This window comes from Pimephales promelas, chromosome 10, assembly GCF_988280905.1.
Source record: "Pimephales promelas chromosome 10, fPimPro1.hap1.1, whole genome shotgun sequence".
NCBI classification, from domain to species: domain Eukaryota; kingdom Metazoa; phylum Chordata; class Actinopteri; order Cypriniformes; family Leuciscidae; genus Pimephales; species Pimephales promelas.
In genome coordinates, this window is record NC_142778.1 from 36,612,929 (window position 1) to 36,630,717 (window position 17,789).

At 38.4% G+C, this 17,789-nt stretch overlaps 1 protein-coding gene across 5 annotated transcripts in view; it reads right to left on the reverse strand.

Annotated features, from left to right (window-relative positions):
- chst8 (carbohydrate sulfotransferase 8) overlaps positions 1–17,789 on the reverse strand; it is a 185,792-nt gene that overhangs the window by 117,637 nt on the left and 50,366 nt on the right. For all 5 annotated transcript variants that reach the window (XM_039684048.2, XM_039684047.2, XM_039684044.2 and 2 more), the window contains exon 2: positions 17,575–17,764. In XM_039684048.2, coding sequence (XP_039539982.1) covers positions 17,575–17,749 — 175 coding nt within the window. In that variant the 5' untranslated portion in view covers positions 17,750–17,764. The remainder of the gene's footprint in view (positions 1–17,574; positions 17,765–17,789) is intronic.

The following is a 17,789-nucleotide window of genomic DNA, read 5'->3' on the forward strand; positions in this document are numbered from 1 at the left end:
CAATCAGAGCAGAGTAGACCAATCACAACAGACTGGGTCATCTGACCAATCAGAGAGAAGACCAATCACAACAGACTGGGCCATCTGGCCAATCAGAGCAGAGTAGACCAATCACAACATCATTGATCAATTTCACGGGGACCATTGGCTAGTTCTCACAATGTAGGTGATGTCAGGTTTTACTATTCTTATGGGGACATTTGGTCCTCACAAAGTCACAATGTAATATAAACATCAGATGGAGACACACACACACACACACACAGGTGGTTATGCAACTATTCCAGCTCTTGACGTTCTGAACAGGCTCCCCGGGTGTTGTGATGCTCAGAACTGTTTCCTCTGCCTGAGCTTTCCTCCTGTGAGCGTTTTCTACATCTGACAAAACAACCTGAGAACACACTGAACCCCCAAACAACATGCTGGAGGTCTTCAAACACACACACGGCCAGCTAAAACTGGAGATTCACACTCTGCTGGTGGGCGTTAAACAGGTCCTATCATACTTTATTTCAAAGATAAATAGCGGTAAGGCCATTAAAAATCTATGTGTATAAAGAAAATGTTAATAAAAAGATATAAATTAACAAATAAACAGGAAATATTATTAAAAAAATGTTCAGTTTGCATAGATGTAAAATATGCATACAGAAATGTATTATAATGCATATAATTTCATAATTATATATTTATATACAGTATAATCCAAAAGAAATTTATATATATATATATATATAATTTCCTTTTTATTATATCATTTATAATAATTTGTATCGTATAATATATACATTTATTATTTATTTGTATACATGTGTGTGTATATATATATATATATATATATATATATATACACACATGCATATACACTCACCGGCCACTTTATTAGGTACACCTGTCCAACTGCTCGTTAACACTTAATTTCTAAGCAGCCAATCACATGGCGGCAACTCAGTGCATTTAGGCATGTAGACATGGTCAAGACAATCTCCTGCAGTTCAAACCGAGCATCAGTATGGGGAAGAAAGGTGATTTGAGTGACTTTGAACGTGGCATGATTGTTGGTGCCAGAAGGGCTGGTCTGAGTATTTCAGAAACCGCTAATCTACTGGGATTTTCACACACAACCATCTCTAGGGTTTACAGAGAATGGTCCGAAAAAGAAAAAACATCCAGTGAGCGGCAGTTCTGTGGGCGGAAATGCCTTGTTGATGCCAGAGGTCAGAGGAGAATGGCCAGACTGGTTCGAGCTGATAGAAGGGCAACAGTGACTCAAATAACCACCCGTTACAACCAAGGTGGGCAGAAGAGCATCTCTGAACGCACAGTACGTCGAACTTTGAGGCAGATGGGCTACAGCAGCAGAAGACCACACCGGGTGCCACTCCTTTCAGCTAAGAACAGGAAACTGAGGCTACAATTTGCACAAGCTCATCGAAATTGGACAATAGAAGATTGGAAAAACGTTGCCTGGTCTGATGAGTCTCGATTTCTGCTGCGACATTCGGATGGTAGGGTCAGAATTTGGCGTCTACAACATGAAAGCATGGATCCATCCTGCCTTGTATCAACGGTTCAGGCTGGTGGTGGTGGTGTCATGGTGTGGGGAATATTTTCTTGGCACTCTTTGGGCCCCTTGGTACCAATTGAGCATCGTTGCAACGCCACAGCCTACCTGAGTATTGTTGCTGACCATGTCCATCCCTTTATGACCACAATGTACCCAACTTCTGATGGCTACTTTCAGCAGGATAATGCGCCATGTCATAAAGCTGGAATCATCTCAGACTGGTTTCTTGAACATGACAATGAGTTCGCTGTACTCAAATGGCCTCCACAGTCACCAGATCTCAATCCAATAGAGCATCTTTGGGATGTGGTGGAACGGGAGATTCGCATCATGGATGTGCAGCCGACAAATCTGCGGCAACTGTGTGATGCCATCATGTCAATATGGACCAAACTCCCTGAGGAATGCTTCCAGCACCTTGTTGAATCTATGCCACGAAGAATTGAGGCAGTTCTGAAGGCAAAAGGGGGTCCAACCCGTTACTAGCATGGGGTACCTAATAAAGTGGCCGGTGAGTGTATATATATATATATATATATATATATATACACACACACATTTAGTTATTATAAATTTATTATTTTTTATTTTGTATATACTATACTTTCTACTTTCTTTACTACTATATAATTTATACTTATATATTTTTATTTAATTATATATATATATATATATATATATATTTTTTTTTTTTTTTTTTTTTTTTTCCAAGCAGAAAAACCTTTAGACTAATACATTTTCTATTATGGCTTTTTGAAAATTCAGTACATTTTTCTTCCTGTCATTGCAATGCACAATCCATTTCATCATCTGGTGTGTTGTGGCCAATTCTATTCAAATTCACATTCATGAACCGAGAGTCAGGGATTTCTCCTCAAGCCTGAATTAAACTCTTAAAGTCACAGCAGCAAAAACAGCTTATGCAAACACTCCTCACACACAGACGGAGACGCAGCGCGTTCCTGTGTGTTTGCCGTCACGTCTAATATAGTTTTTATCTGTTCCACACTTCATCATAAAACAAACAGGATCGTGTCGCTCAGACGGTCCCGTGCAGATGTTCTTTTAGTAACGAGGAGGAAATTGCATGTTTTAATGTTTAATGTTTTAACCCAAATCTGGGACAAATATGGAAAACCCAACCGTTGGGTTGAAAATTTAACATTTTACCCAAATTTGGGTTAAAACAACCCTGCATTTTTTTGTTAGAATGCAGTAACTCTAAATGTAAAAATTGAAAAATTCATATCTTTGTGATGCACCATCGTTGAATGCAGTTTTCTGAAATGTGCGTTCTGTCTTCCACAGCCCTGTCTGTCAATCTCAAGTATTTTAAACACAATCCGTCATGCCAAAATCAAGCTTAATGTTACAACAATCTCCACTTCCCAGTTTTCGGCCAGCCGTCTCCGTCTGACTCTGATGATGAATTACAGTAATGCTCATGCTAATAAATCAATCACGTTGTCAGATTCAGACAGTATTGATGGACTATAGAGTTAACTAGCCACAGATGCTGGCTGTTGGTTTATATACAGTGTGTGTGTGTATTATTTATTGATTGTCTTGTATGTTGATTCATCTATAACTTTGTCTACCTGCTTGCACTACCCTTATTTTGATTTCTTATTCATGCTTGTAGGTACTTTACACATTTGAGCTTGGAGAAACGGTGAGATCAACGTTGGGTGGGACTATATTTATCTCTTTGGCGTCTCTGATTCTATATAAAAGATTGTGTTATTGTGTGTGTCTCGCTGCAGCTGAGAAGCGATCCCGGTTTTGTCCTCAGAGCTCTTCAGAGGAGATTGGGCTTTAGGGGAGATCTCTGGATCAGCTGTTTTCTGTTCTCTGCAGGGACACACACACACATGTTCAGTTCACTCTATTACTGTGATCTGCAGTCTCATACTACAGTGTGTTTGTGACGCGCAGGACTGCTCATAAACTCTTCATTTACATATAATTGTCATACAAATATTAATGATTAGTTTGTTTTGTTGATTTGTTAGTGACTAACAACAAACATAATAAGCAAGAATACACACATTTGGATTCTACTGTGTATGTGTGTGTGTGTGTGTGTATATATATATATATATATATATATATATATAGACAATGAAAAAATAAAATAAAAAAATGTTTGTCTTTGAACCATATTAGTGGTGTTTGCTAAGGCAAGTATCACTGTTAGTTTTGCAATAAAAAAATAAAATAAATTAATATTAATAAATTAAGTATTTTTTTTTGTATAATAAATGTATTGAACAGTGGCAGAGTGTTTGTATTGAATATATTAAATTATAACCATTTGTAAACAATCATGTTTTTAAATGATGATATATATTATATATAGTTATATACAGTATATATTTATATATAATATATTATATATATATATAATATATAGATTGTGTGTAAAATAATATATACATATATATAATAGTTTATATAGGCCTATCCTGTATATATATATATATATATATATATATATATATATATATATATATATATATATATAGGCCTATATAAACAATTTTTAAAACAAACATGTATATATATATATATATATATATATATATATATATATATATATATGAAGAGTTCAGATGCAAAAGCCTTTAAGTGCCATTTGAAATTTTCTTCTTGATCATTTTTATCAAGCTTGTATATTTAAGTTCAGTAATTTCACTTAAATTGCAATGAGGATTATTAATTGTCATTTAAGTGAAATTACTGAACTTGAATATATAAGCTTGATAAAAATCATCATTTTAGAAGAAAATTTCCAATGGCACTTAGAGGCTTTTGCATCTGAACTCTTCATATATATATATATATATATATATATATATATATTTGTGTTTGTGTTAAAATACGTGTTTTTTTTTTGTTTGTTTTTTCTCGTGCGTGTACATTATATACACATTGAAAACAATAAGAAATTGGAAAAGATCCGTACATTTCTACCATTTTTTGAAGAGATGCTGTCCAATAAGAGATTCTTCCAATAATAATAAGCGTGAGAATAAAGCACAGTTTCTGCTACGGTTGGTAAGACTAACAAATCACACACACACACACACACACACCATAAGGAGTCGCTCAATACTCGTCTGTTAAAACAACAAGGGCTGTTTTCGACTGCTTATGTCTGAGATCTACTGAAACACACGAGGAAGAGCAGACACTGAAGACCCTCCGAGCATCATCATCATCATGATCATCTGGTCATGGTCATCAGTGCTTTAATTACACCAAGAGGCGGATGAACACAGACAGATGGAGGGATTACTGAAGCTCGATGTGACGGATCAAACCCACAACAGCACACGCTGTTCTCATGAAGCTCCTGCGAGAGCTCACACTACACTACGCTTATACTCCACCCTGAAACCTGTTGCATTCTGGGAGGTGTCGCATTGCTAAAAACTGCGGAGCTTCGTAAATATGACGATCCTTTCCTAAATAAGCAGACTGCACTGGAACGAGAGTAATGTGGTGTAATCCGGTGGAATGAACACAATAGCGCTTGCTTTAAAACCATTATGATCATTACAGGTCGTCTCAGCTCCACTGCGTTTAAAAGCACATTTGAAGCCATATTAGTGGGAGTTTTCTTACTTATCGTTAGTGATTTAAGGCCAGTTGATTTAGTGCCGCACACACACACACACCAGGAACCCAAAAACCCAAATCTCTTCCACTCGCGGCTCCTCACACCGACACCACGGGGTTTCCGCTGCATGGTCAGGGTTTAATTGTGGATTCGTCTCAAATAAAGAAAGCTGCCTTTTGCCCAATTTGTAGTGTTTTATGTCCAGATCAGAAGTAAACAGAGCGTCTCGGAGGATTACAAGGTTGTATCCGAGGAAAGTCAATACAAGGTCCCTGAATGATGATTAGAGAGAGAGAGAGAGAGAGAGAGAGAGCACAATAGAGAAAGAGAGAGAGCGAGAGAGAAAGCACAAGGACGACGCTTGTGTAAGTGTGTGAAGCGTGAGATCTGTGTGAAACACCCGTGAGGTCAGACTGAAGATCACTGACCACTTCCTGTTATATTACTGCACTATCTATCTATCTATCTATCTATCTATCTATCTATCTATCTATCTATCTATCTATCTATCTATCTATCTATCTATCTATCTATCTATCTATCTATCTATCTATCTATCTATCTATCTATCTATCTATCCATCCATCCATCCATCTACCCCTCCATCTACCCCTCCATCTATCCATCTATCTATCCATCTATCTATCCCTCCATCTATCCCTCCATCTATCCATCCATCTATCCATCTATCTATCCCTCCATCTATCCCTCCATCTATCCATCCATCTATCCATCTATCTATCCCTCCATCTATCCATCTATCTATCTATCCATCCATCTATCTATCCATCCATCTATCCATCTATCTATCTATCCATCCATCTATCTATCCATCCATCTATCCCTCCATCTATCCCTCCATCTATCCCTCCATCTATCCATCTATCTATCCCTCCATCTATCCCTCCATCTATCCATCCATCTATCCATCTATCTATCCCTCCATCTATCCATCTATCTATCTATCCATCCATCTATCTACCCCTCCATCTATCCATCTATCTATCTATCCATCCATCTATCTATCCATCCATCTATCCCTCCATCTATCCCTCCATCTATCCATCTATCTATCCCTCCATCTATCCCTCCATCTATCCATCCATCTATCCATCTATCTATCCCTCCATCTATCCCTCCATCTATCCCTCCATCTATCCCTCCATCTATCTATCCATCCATCTATCCCTCCATCTATCCCTCCATCTATCCCTCCATCTATCCCTCCATCTATCCCTCCATCTATCTATCCATCCATCTATCTATCCATCCATCTATCCCTCCATCTATCCCTCCATCTATCCCTCCATCTATCCATCCATCTATCCATCTATCTATCCCTCCATCTATCTATCCCTCCATCTATCCCTCCATCCATCCATCCATCTATCCATCCATCTATCCCTCCATCTATTCCTCCATCTATTCCTCCATCTATTCCTCCATCCATCCATCCATCCATCTATCTATCCATCCATCCATCCATCCATCCATCTACCCCTCCATCTATCTATCCATCCATCTATCTATCCATCCATCCATCCCTCCATCTATTCCTCCATCCATCCATCCATCCATCCATCCATCCATCCATCCATCCATCTATCTATCTATCTATCTATCTATCTATCTATCTATCTATCTATCTATCCATCCATCCATCCATCTACCCCTCCATCTACCCCTCCATCTATCCATCTATCTATCCATCTATCTATCCCTCCATCTACCCCTCCATCTATCCATCTATCTATCCATCTATCTATAGTGGGGCAGTTAAGCGCAAAAATCGATCACTTTGCGATAAAAGCATCAAATTTGGTAGGAAGGCTCACAAAGGGGGTCTGATCAGATTTAGGACCGTAGGCGCTTGAAATTTGACCCCTGGGGGTCATGGCGGGCATTTTTCAAAATGGCCGCCAAATATGGATTTCGTAATGGGAAAATGGATTAAAAGCTGCCAGAAACATAAAATAAAATAACACATTTCATGTAAATATGAGCACACTTTCACATAGAAGATCTTTAAACTTTAAAATATAAGATATGTTTGAATATTTGCTCCTGTTCTACTAAATATTACTATACATGGGTTCATGAATTATCTGTAAATTCATGTTATGTGATCAAAATTAGACATCATAGTGACAAGTGATTAAGAGCTGATCTTTTATCTTTTTGCCTCTTGCACCATTCATCAAAGCTCAGCACATCAGTGGAGGAATGCATATGTAATTATCATATGCAGCACATTGCAAAATGTACAATGCAGCCTCTGTTACTTCTCTTCGTATGAGCAACATGGGCCACTTTTAAGAAAGAGTCAGCTGTGCCTGTTGTGGTAACGTCTGCTTGAACAAGAGCCTCTACCCAACCACTTCCTTGGTCCTCGAGAATGCCATCTCAATGTGGAGACCCCCAAAAAGAATCACAATTTCACCATATCAATTTGGCCATTTCCACTGTATTTGCTTGGCCAAGGCAAATAGTGGCTGGTCAAAGGGGTTCACAGGGATTTGCTCTGGATGCAAATGATTAATTGCATTTCTGATGACATCCATTGAGTGCCTGATCATTGCAACTGTGTGCATGATGTAATGCAGGTGGCATCAATGTCCAGTGACTGCTGAGTTGCATGGTATGCAGCCCGTGACAAATAACTGAGATCTCCAGCTTTGTCACTTGTTGATCTGACACATTCTGTCCATTCAAACTTCTGCTTAATATACCCAGCATTGTGCCTGCTCAAGGACTGAACATGGGATGATGGTACAGATGAGGTCTTAATGTTGTAGTTGACAGGGAAGACATCTGTATAGTTTTGAGGCAAATGGTAGATTGTTTTTGAAGCATCATGGCTTATGAGATGAAACAATGTTTCGACTCACTCCTTTCCTCTCTGAAGACGGATGTTGAAAGAGGGAGATGTTGTTGAAGATGGATCATGATCAACATTATCAATAGCTGCAGTTGTGAATAGATTACCCCCCCCCCCCCCATCATTGGTGGACAGACCACATGTGGACAGTTTTCATCTCTGTAAAGACTACAACATGATATAGCCAACAGCCATATCACCCTGTAGCCCAAGACTGGTTGCCCACTGATGCTAGAGTAAGCAGGGCTGAGCTTGGTTAGTACCTGGATGGGAGACCTTCTGAGAAAGCCAGGTTGCTGCTGGAAGAGGTGTTCGTGAGGCCAGCAAGGGGCACTCACCCTGTGGTCTGTGTGGGTCCTAACACCCCAGTAAAGTGATGGGGACACTATACTGTTGTGATGAGACGTTTAACCGAGGCCCTGACTCTCTGTGGTCATTAAAAATCCCAGGATGTCTTTTGAAAGAGTAGGGATGTAACCCCGGCATCCTGGCCAAATCAAATTTGCCCAGTGGCCTTTGTCCATCATGGCCTCCTAATCATCTATATATATATACCAATTGGCTTCATCACTCTGTCTTCTCTCCACCAGTAATCTGGTGTGTGGTGAGCGTTCTGGCACAATATGGCTGCCGTCGCATCATCCAAGTGGATGCTGCACACTGGTGGTGGTTGAGGAGATTCCCCTCTCTATGTAAAGCGCTTTGAGTGCTGAAAAAAGCGCTATATAAATGTAATGAATTATTATTATTATTAAGTTATGCAAAGACCATACTAGATACATCTGGTCCTAACTGCTCTTCACCTGGTGAGGTGTCATTTGGGATCTAGCCCTATTTTACAGAGGCCAAACATTTGGAATGATACTTGGCCTCTAAAGCCAACATGTCACCTCCACTGAGCTGTGCCAGAAGCTTGATGTCATTGAGGACAACAGCACACTTTCGAACTTTTTCATCAATTTGAAATGTAGCAGCCTTATGAAGTCTCTCACTACCTGCAGGTTCTCCACATTAAGTCTTATCGATGTCATCATTGAATGAGGTTTTTAAAACTAATTTTTATTCATTTTCTAGTGTCATGCTCATCAGTTGTAGAAGCTCTCTTCTCAGCTCTTTGTTGTATTTGATTGTTGAATCTAAGGCGACATGTATAATTTGTGATATTTTGCATTGTTCCTAATAAATGTGGCCTCTATACCTTGCCCTTTATCTAACTGTGGAATCTGTTAAGATATTGTTGTTTAAGTTAATCAAATTTTAATAGATTCCCTGCCAGATTTTTGTAACGTTCAGTATTGACCTGCCATTGGGAATTTGATGGGCATCTGAGTGGCTCTTGAGTATTATTCTGACAAATGAAACAGTTCCCAGTCAGTTATTTGTGTTGGGGGATCAGTATATCCAGGATTAAATAATTTGAAGGTTTTAGTCATTGCATTGGATCAAAGTAGTTCTTGTGTAGTGGCCTAATTGTGGTAATCATGCTAATCGTGCTAATTTACATTTTTCTTGCAAGGAAAACTCGGTCTACAATGTGATTTGTAGGCCTACCTACTAAACCACTTGCAAATAATCCAGCAGGACTCAACAGTTCTTACAATTAATATTTCTAGTCAAGGTTAGAGCATTTGGAGAGCAAAGAAGTCATACAAGAGCACAGAGTTACAATGAAATAAATGGGGTGAATTGCAGCTAGTTTAGACAACCAGCCTAAATGAAATTCTGTGGAAATGTAGGCTACACTTTATTTCACAGAATGCTAACTCTAAATTCAAGCAGACTAAAATCTATTTCATGTTATATTTGCCTGTCTGAGTTATGTTTGCTTACTTGCAGTATTAGCCTACACTATTTTTACTGAGTAACAGTGAGAAACACATTCAACTGACTTTGCCTTTATCTCACTTGTAGTCAAGAGTAAAACAACCCACCAGTTCCCTAGATTTTAAAGAGAATAATATTTAACTGTGGCCACCACAAGATGAAACCTACTGACGGAATAAAAAGGAGTCCCTGACAAACTACCAAGTAAAAATGATAGTATATGCTCACAATTTAATATTAAATATTTAAATGTACATTTAAAAAGTACATAATTTCTGATAGATATCATAACATCTTTTCCTTTTCGTTTAAAAATGAACTAGATTTTTTTAATGATCAAATGTGCAACTTTTTTAATTGTTAATTTCTGTCGTCTATCCATTATGACATTATGAAATCCATATTTGGCGGCCATTTTTTTTTTTTAAACATATCTTATATTTGAAAGTTTAAAGACCTTCTATGTGAAAGTGTGGTCATATTTACATGTATTTATGTTGAATTGTGTTATTGCATTTTAGGTTTCTGGCAGCTTTAAATTCATTTTCGCATTAAGAAATCCATATTTGGCGTCCATTTTGAAAAATGCCCGACATGGCCCCCAGGGGCCAAATTTTGAGCGCCTACGGTCCTAAATCTGATCAGACCCCCTTTGTGAGCCTTCGTACCAAATTTCATGCTTTTATCGCAAAGTGATCGATTCTGAGGAAAATCTGCGCTTAGCCGCCCCACTACTATCCCTCCATCTATCCATCCATCTATCCCTCCATCTATCCCTCCATCTATCCATCCATCTATCCATCTATCTATCCCTCCATCTATCCATCTATCTATCTATCCATCCATCTATCTATCCATCCATCTATCCATCTATCTATCTATCCATCCATCTATCTATCCATCCATCTATCCCTCCATCTATCCCTCCATCTATCCCTCCATCTATCCATCTATCTATCCCTCCATCTATCCCTCCATCTATCCATCCATCTATCCATCTATCTATCCATCTATCTATCCCTCCATCTATCCATCTATCTATCTATCCATCCATCTATCTACCCCTCCATCTATCCATCTATCTATCTATCCATCCATCTATCTATCCATCCATCTATCCCTCCATCTATCCCTCCATCTATCCCTCCATCTATCCATCTATCTATCCCTCCATCTATCCCTCCATCTATCCATCCATCTATCCATCTATCTATCCCTCCATCTATCCCTCCATCTATCCCTCCATCTATCCATCTATCCATCTATCCCTCCATCTATCCCTCCATCCATCCATCTCTCCCTCCTGGTAACGGTGTAAATTCACACACATCTGCTTGTGACTTCAGTACTTCTCCTTTAATTAAGTCCTATATTTCTCCGGCTTCCTCAGAGATGTGTGTGTGTGTGTGTGTGTGTGTGTGTGTTTGTGATCTCCAGTGTGTGTGTTTCGACGGCTGATGTTATTGTTCTCCCGGATGTGACGAGGTCTGAATAAAAGCAATCTCATCCAGCGCTGAAGTGGAGTGTGTTCTGCTCCTGACACCGGAGCGACGGAGGAGAGCCGCTTCTCCTGATTAGAGCCGCACGATCCGTCCCTGAAGAGGCTCTCGCTAACAGAGCGTTTAGAGAAAGCGTTTGACCTCACGAGGTGTGTGTGTGTGTGAGTGTCGAGGTGTGTTTTGTCGGCTATTGGCAGAGAGGAATCCGAGTGCTCGAACAATGAAGTTCAATGAAAGCAATTCTCAGAAATGAAACATCTCTCTGCGCTTCTAAAGGCCACGACTCTTCTTTGTGTGTGTGTGTGTGTGTGTGTGTGTGTGTGTGTGTTCATGTGAGTGAGAGAGAGAAAGAATGAGTGAGAGTGAGAGAGTGTGTGTGTGTGAGAGAGGGAAAGAAAGTGTGTGTGTGTGTGTGTGTGAGAGAGAGAGAGAGAGAGAGTGTGTGCATCAGTGCATGTGAGTGAGTGAGTGAGTGAGTGAGTGAGTGAGTGAGTGAGTGAGTGAGTGAGTGAGTGAGTGAGAGAGAGAGTAATTGAGAGTGTGAGTGTGTGTGTGAGTGAGTATGTGTGGGACTGAGTGAGTGATTGCGTGTGTGTGTGTGTGTGTGTGTGTGTGTGTGTGTGTGTGTGTGTGTGTGTGATTGAGTGAGTGAGTGACTGAGTGAGTTAGTGAGTGAGTGAGTAAGTGTGTATGTGTGTGTGTGTGTGTGTGTGTGTGTGTTGGGGAAACACTCCCTGCTCCCAATATTTGCAGGCAGTTTCTCAGTGCGTCGGAGACGGCGTTCCCATGGCGATGCCCAGAGGATTCCTCCATTGTCCTTAAACAATTACTTGAGTGGAAGACGAGCGGAAACAACGAGAGTAAAAGCTCTGCTCTCTGCGCTTCTGTTTCAGTACAATGAGCCAAACACACTCAATCTGCCAAACACACTGATCAGAGACTCTCAGCTGACTGAACCGTGTGTTTTCAGCCGCCTCATGTGACAACACACAACAAACATCTGCACTGAGTCATTATACTGTGAGCTGGGGCTATAATCAAACACACACACAGACGGACACATGCACGCACGTGTGTGTGTGTGTTTGTGAGAGTGTTTGACTGAGTGTGTTTGTGAGTAAGAGTGTGTGTGTGTGTGTGTTTGTGAGAGTGTTTGACTGAGTGTGTTTGTGAGTAAGAGTGTGTGTGTGTCAGTCCAGCGTGTGCTCCAGTTCTCCAGCAGAAGCGCTCCACAATCCTCTCAGCACTCCAGCATAATCCTTTCTTCGTTCTTTATTGAAAAATGTGTTTAGTTTGAAAATAGCATCAAAGAAAATGCCTGGTGAGTCTGAGCCTCCGAGGAAAGACAAATCCTGCTGAAGTCCCGTGACCAGAGTACACAGGGACAGAAATAATGCCTGCCAAATATTAATTAAATATGTTAACACTGCTAAATATATTCATCACTACAGCGACACCGTCACCGCCTCCTTCAGTCTGCGTTTCCTAACTTACTAAACCTCATATTTTTCTATTGTTTCTCCTAAACAGATATTAGTTTAAATAGAAATAAAATGAAATCTCCAGTTTGAAATATCAATATGAACTCATACATTTATCCCGGCAAACCAAAACATGTTCTAAGAACGTTTAGCTAATTAATTTATGAAGACGTAAATGTTTTATGAAAGTTCAAAACTCTGACTCTAGCATCTGAATGTGTTCAACAGAAATCAAGACTCATCAGATCAGGCAACATGTTTCCAGTCTTCAACTGGCCAACTTTGCTGAGCTCTTGCCAATTGTCGCCTCTTTTTCCTATTTGTAGTGGAGATGAGAAATCGAACAGGTGTTTCTAATAGTAGGGCTGTCAAACGATTAATCGCGATTAATCGCATCCAAAATAAAAGTTTGTGTTTACATAATATATGTGGGTGCACTATGTATATATATATATATATATACACTCACCGGCCACTTTATTAGGTACCCCATGCTAGAAACGGGTTGGACCCCCTTTTGCCTTCAGAACTGCCTCAATTCTTCGTGGCATAGATTCAACAAGGTGCTGGAAGCATTCCTCAGGGAGTTTGGTCCATATTGACATGATGGCATCACACAGTTGCCGCAGATTTGTCGGCTGCACATCCATGATGCGAATCTCCCGTTCCACCACATCCCAAAGATGCTCTATTGGATTGAGATCTGGTGACTGTGGAGGCCATTTGAGTACAGCGAACTCATTGTCATGTTCAAGAAACCAGTCTGAGATGATTCCAGCTTTATGACATGGCGCATTATCCTGCTGAAAGTAGCCATCAGAAGTTGGGTACATTGTGGTCATAAAGGGATGGACATGGTCAGCAACAATACTCAGGTAGGCTGTGGCGTTGCAACGATGCTCAATTGGTACCAAGGGGCCCAAAGAGTGCCAAGAAAATATTCCCCACACCATGACACCACCACCACCAGCCTGAACCGTTGATACAAGGCAGGATGGATCCATGCTTTCATGTTGTAGACGCCAAATTCTGACCCTACCATCCGAATGTCGCAGCAGAAATCGAGACTCATCAGACCAGGCAACGTTTTTCCAATCTTCTATTGTCCAATTTCGATGAGCTTGTGCAAATTGTAGCCTCAGTTTCCTGTTCTTAGCTGAAAGGAGTGGCACCCGGTGTGGTCTTCTGCTGCTGTAGCCCATCTGCCTCAAAGTTCGACGTACTGTGCGTTCAGAGATGCTCTTCTGCCCACCTTGGTTGTAACGGGTGGTTATTTGAGTCACTGTTGCCCTTCTATCAGCTCGAACCAGTCTGGCCATTCTCCTCTGACCTCTGGCATCAACAAGGCATTTCCGCCCACAGAACTGCCGCTCACTGGATGTTTTTTCTTTTTCGGACCATTCTCTGTAAACCCTAGAGATGGTTGTGCGTGAAAATCCCAGTAGATTAGCAGTTTCTGAAATACTCAGACCAGCCCTTCTGGCACCAACAATCATGCCACGTTCAAAGTCACTCAAATCACCTTTCTTCCCCATACTGATGCTCGGTTTGAACTGCAGGAGATTGTCTTGACCATGTCTACATGCCTAAATGCACTGAGTTGCCGCCATGTGATTGGCTGCTTAGAAATTAAGTGTTAACGAGCAGTTGGACAGGTGTACCTAATAAAGTGGCCGGTGAGTGTATATATATATATATATTATATATATAAATATATATATATATATATATATATATATATATATTAGGGCTGTGCAAAAGTTAATTGCGATTAATTGCATCCAAAATAAAAGTCTGTGTTTACATAATATATTTGTGTGTGCTGTATATAATTATGTTGTATATATAAATACACACACATGCATGTATATATTTAAGAAAATGTGTTATTCATATATCAAATATTTATATTTTTATAATATAGATTATGTATTTATAAATATATACAGAATTTAAGCGCAAATAATTCTTAAATATATACATGCATGCATAGGTATTTATATATACAAAATAATTATCTACAGCACACACAAATATATTATGTAAACACAGACTTTTATTTTGGATGCGATTAATCGCAATTAACTTTTGCACAGCCCTAATATATATATATATAAACACACACACATGTATGTATATTTAAGAAAAAAAATATTATTTATATATAGAAAATATTTATATTTTTATATAATATAAATTATATATAAATCTATATACAGTATATACACGAAAATATTTCTTAAATATATACAACCATGTGTGTGTGTATTTTTATATATATATATATATATATATATATATATATAATTATACTCAGTGCACCCACTTATATTATGTAAACACAAACTTTTATTTTGGAAACTTTTATTTTGGAACAGAACAGAACCTCTTTTAAACAAAAACCCGTTTTATTTAAGCTTAATGCAATTTTTATCAACACAATACTTGAATGTGGGTAAGTTTAATAAAAAAAAGCAACATTTCGAACAAAAAGCTGAGAAAATCGTGTTTGTCAGACTATACTGTATCAGATTCAGGATGATGATCAAAACACAGATGGAGTCGATCGAGTCCCCCTACAGTATAACACGGGAAGTCGGAAATTGACGTAAATTGTGGGGAAATGCAATATTAACAAAGATTAATCATGATTATCATTTTATTATTTAGTAAAAATAGCATATTTGCCTCCAAAGAAGTGTTAAAAACATGCAGAGATTCTGTAAAAGAGCTTATCCGTAGCCTGTGTTTGTTGGTTTTCATCATTTTTGAAGCTCGACACGGTTGCGTACAGCAGGTGTTTGTGTGTAATGATCACACACGTTTCCCGCCGCACACATCACCACCGCTAGCCAAGATCTATCGCCACGCTGTGGGATTCAGTTCCGCTGCTCAAAATTTAGCAAACAAGTCTTCAAATATCAAGACCGATCATGCATTTATAAACCAGCTGCTCTGAAATTAATTAACAAAAACAAACCACAACAGCGAGTACAAATACACACCAATATACCATGAATGCCACAACTGGCCAATCACAATCAAGTATTCCAACGCATCATCTGCATCCAAATCTAAAGCCTCTAGTCTCTATATGAGCCGGATCCCAGATCAACACATGAAAAGTTGAAATGTTTCTAGATCTGAAGCGAATCAAATGAAGGAGTTGTTGTGCGTCAAACACGGCGGCGTAAAGGTTTTAATCATGTTTGATACACACATTTCTATAAATTATCAAAACTTTGCTGATAAACCCGTCACACACAATCTCCTAAAGTCCTTCTGGTAGTTTTTATCAAGTAAGTCTTTTAGTGTAATTGCACTGATTTTTATCGAGTAAACATAGTTATATTTCAGGATGAACACTTAGTGGACTGAAACAACTCAAGTTTACTTGATTATCCAAACATCATTTTGTTTTGTTTTTTAGGGCTGTCAAACGATTAATCGCATTCCAAAATAAAAGTTTGTGTTTACATAATATATGTGGGTGCACTGTGTATAATTATTTTGTATATATATATATATATATAAATACACACACATACTTGTATATATTTAAGAAATATTTTCATGTATATACTGTATATAGATTTATAATTTATATAATTTTTATGATTATGATTTTATGATTTATTTTTATATATAAATCTTTTTTTCTTAAATATACATGCATGTGTATATATATATATATATATATATACATACATATATATATATATATATATATACTTATAAATATACAAAATAATTATAAACACAAAAAATTATAAACACAAACTTTTATTTTGGATGCGATTAATGGTGATTAATCATTTGACAGCCATATTTTTTTTTTTAAATCATAAGTATCAAATATGATCATCAGGCTTTTGAGGAAGATCTCTCAATCATCACTGTATGCATTGCATTATATGCTTTAAAACTAGAGCTTTGATCATAAAACTAAGATTTATTTAATATAATATCTTAATTAAGACATATTATTGGCCGATACAGAAAAACGACTGATATTTATATGTATTTTAATCTAAATATCTGCAATACTGTTATTAAAGATCTCATTGATTCACAACAAGCGTCAGAATTTCATCTTAATTTTTGACCATATAAATATCAGCATCTACACCAAATTTTTTATATTGTGTATTTTGCTCAGTTTAAGCCTCTGAATATTATTTCAGTATATTAGCATAAAAGCTAATTTAATGCTCAACAAAAAAACACTTCTTATATTTCGTCTGAATAAACTGTTCCATAAAAAAAACATGTTTTTTTCGGACTATAATTTCACATGTCGGGCTTTACAAGGGTTAAAATATCTCTCAGTGTGTGCATTCTTCCTCAAAAAAAAAAAATGAAAATATGGGCCAAAATCATAATGGTTCTGGATGTTTTTGTGACAGATGGTGTTGCACAGAGACCCTGGCTGATGAACGAGTGTCACGGTGCCACGAATCCGCAGGACAAAACAGCTACACAACTCATTCTGACATAAATATATGCATTTTTAATGGCGGGTGAAAAAATATTTATACGGCGCTATTTTCTCAGTCCACAGGTGTTGCAAAAAAATCATTTTGGACGCTGTTTGCAAGCTTAAAAAAACCAAACCCACAAACCACACAATGAAATCTCCATGAGCTTGGGAACGAATGGCACAATGAGTGACTTCTTCTACATTGATGGTTGATTTGTCTTACCTGGAGCCTGTTGCAGAACCATCTCCGACAGATCCTGCAGGTGTATGAAGAGAACGAGTCCTCCGACACCAAACAGCATCAGGAACCAGAACGAACACGGCGGCTTAAACACAGACACACGCAACCTCCTCCGGCCACGGAGAACATCCACCATCTTACAATCCATGAAGAGCATCAACCAAAGAAGCACCTGAGGAACGAGAGAGAGAAGACTT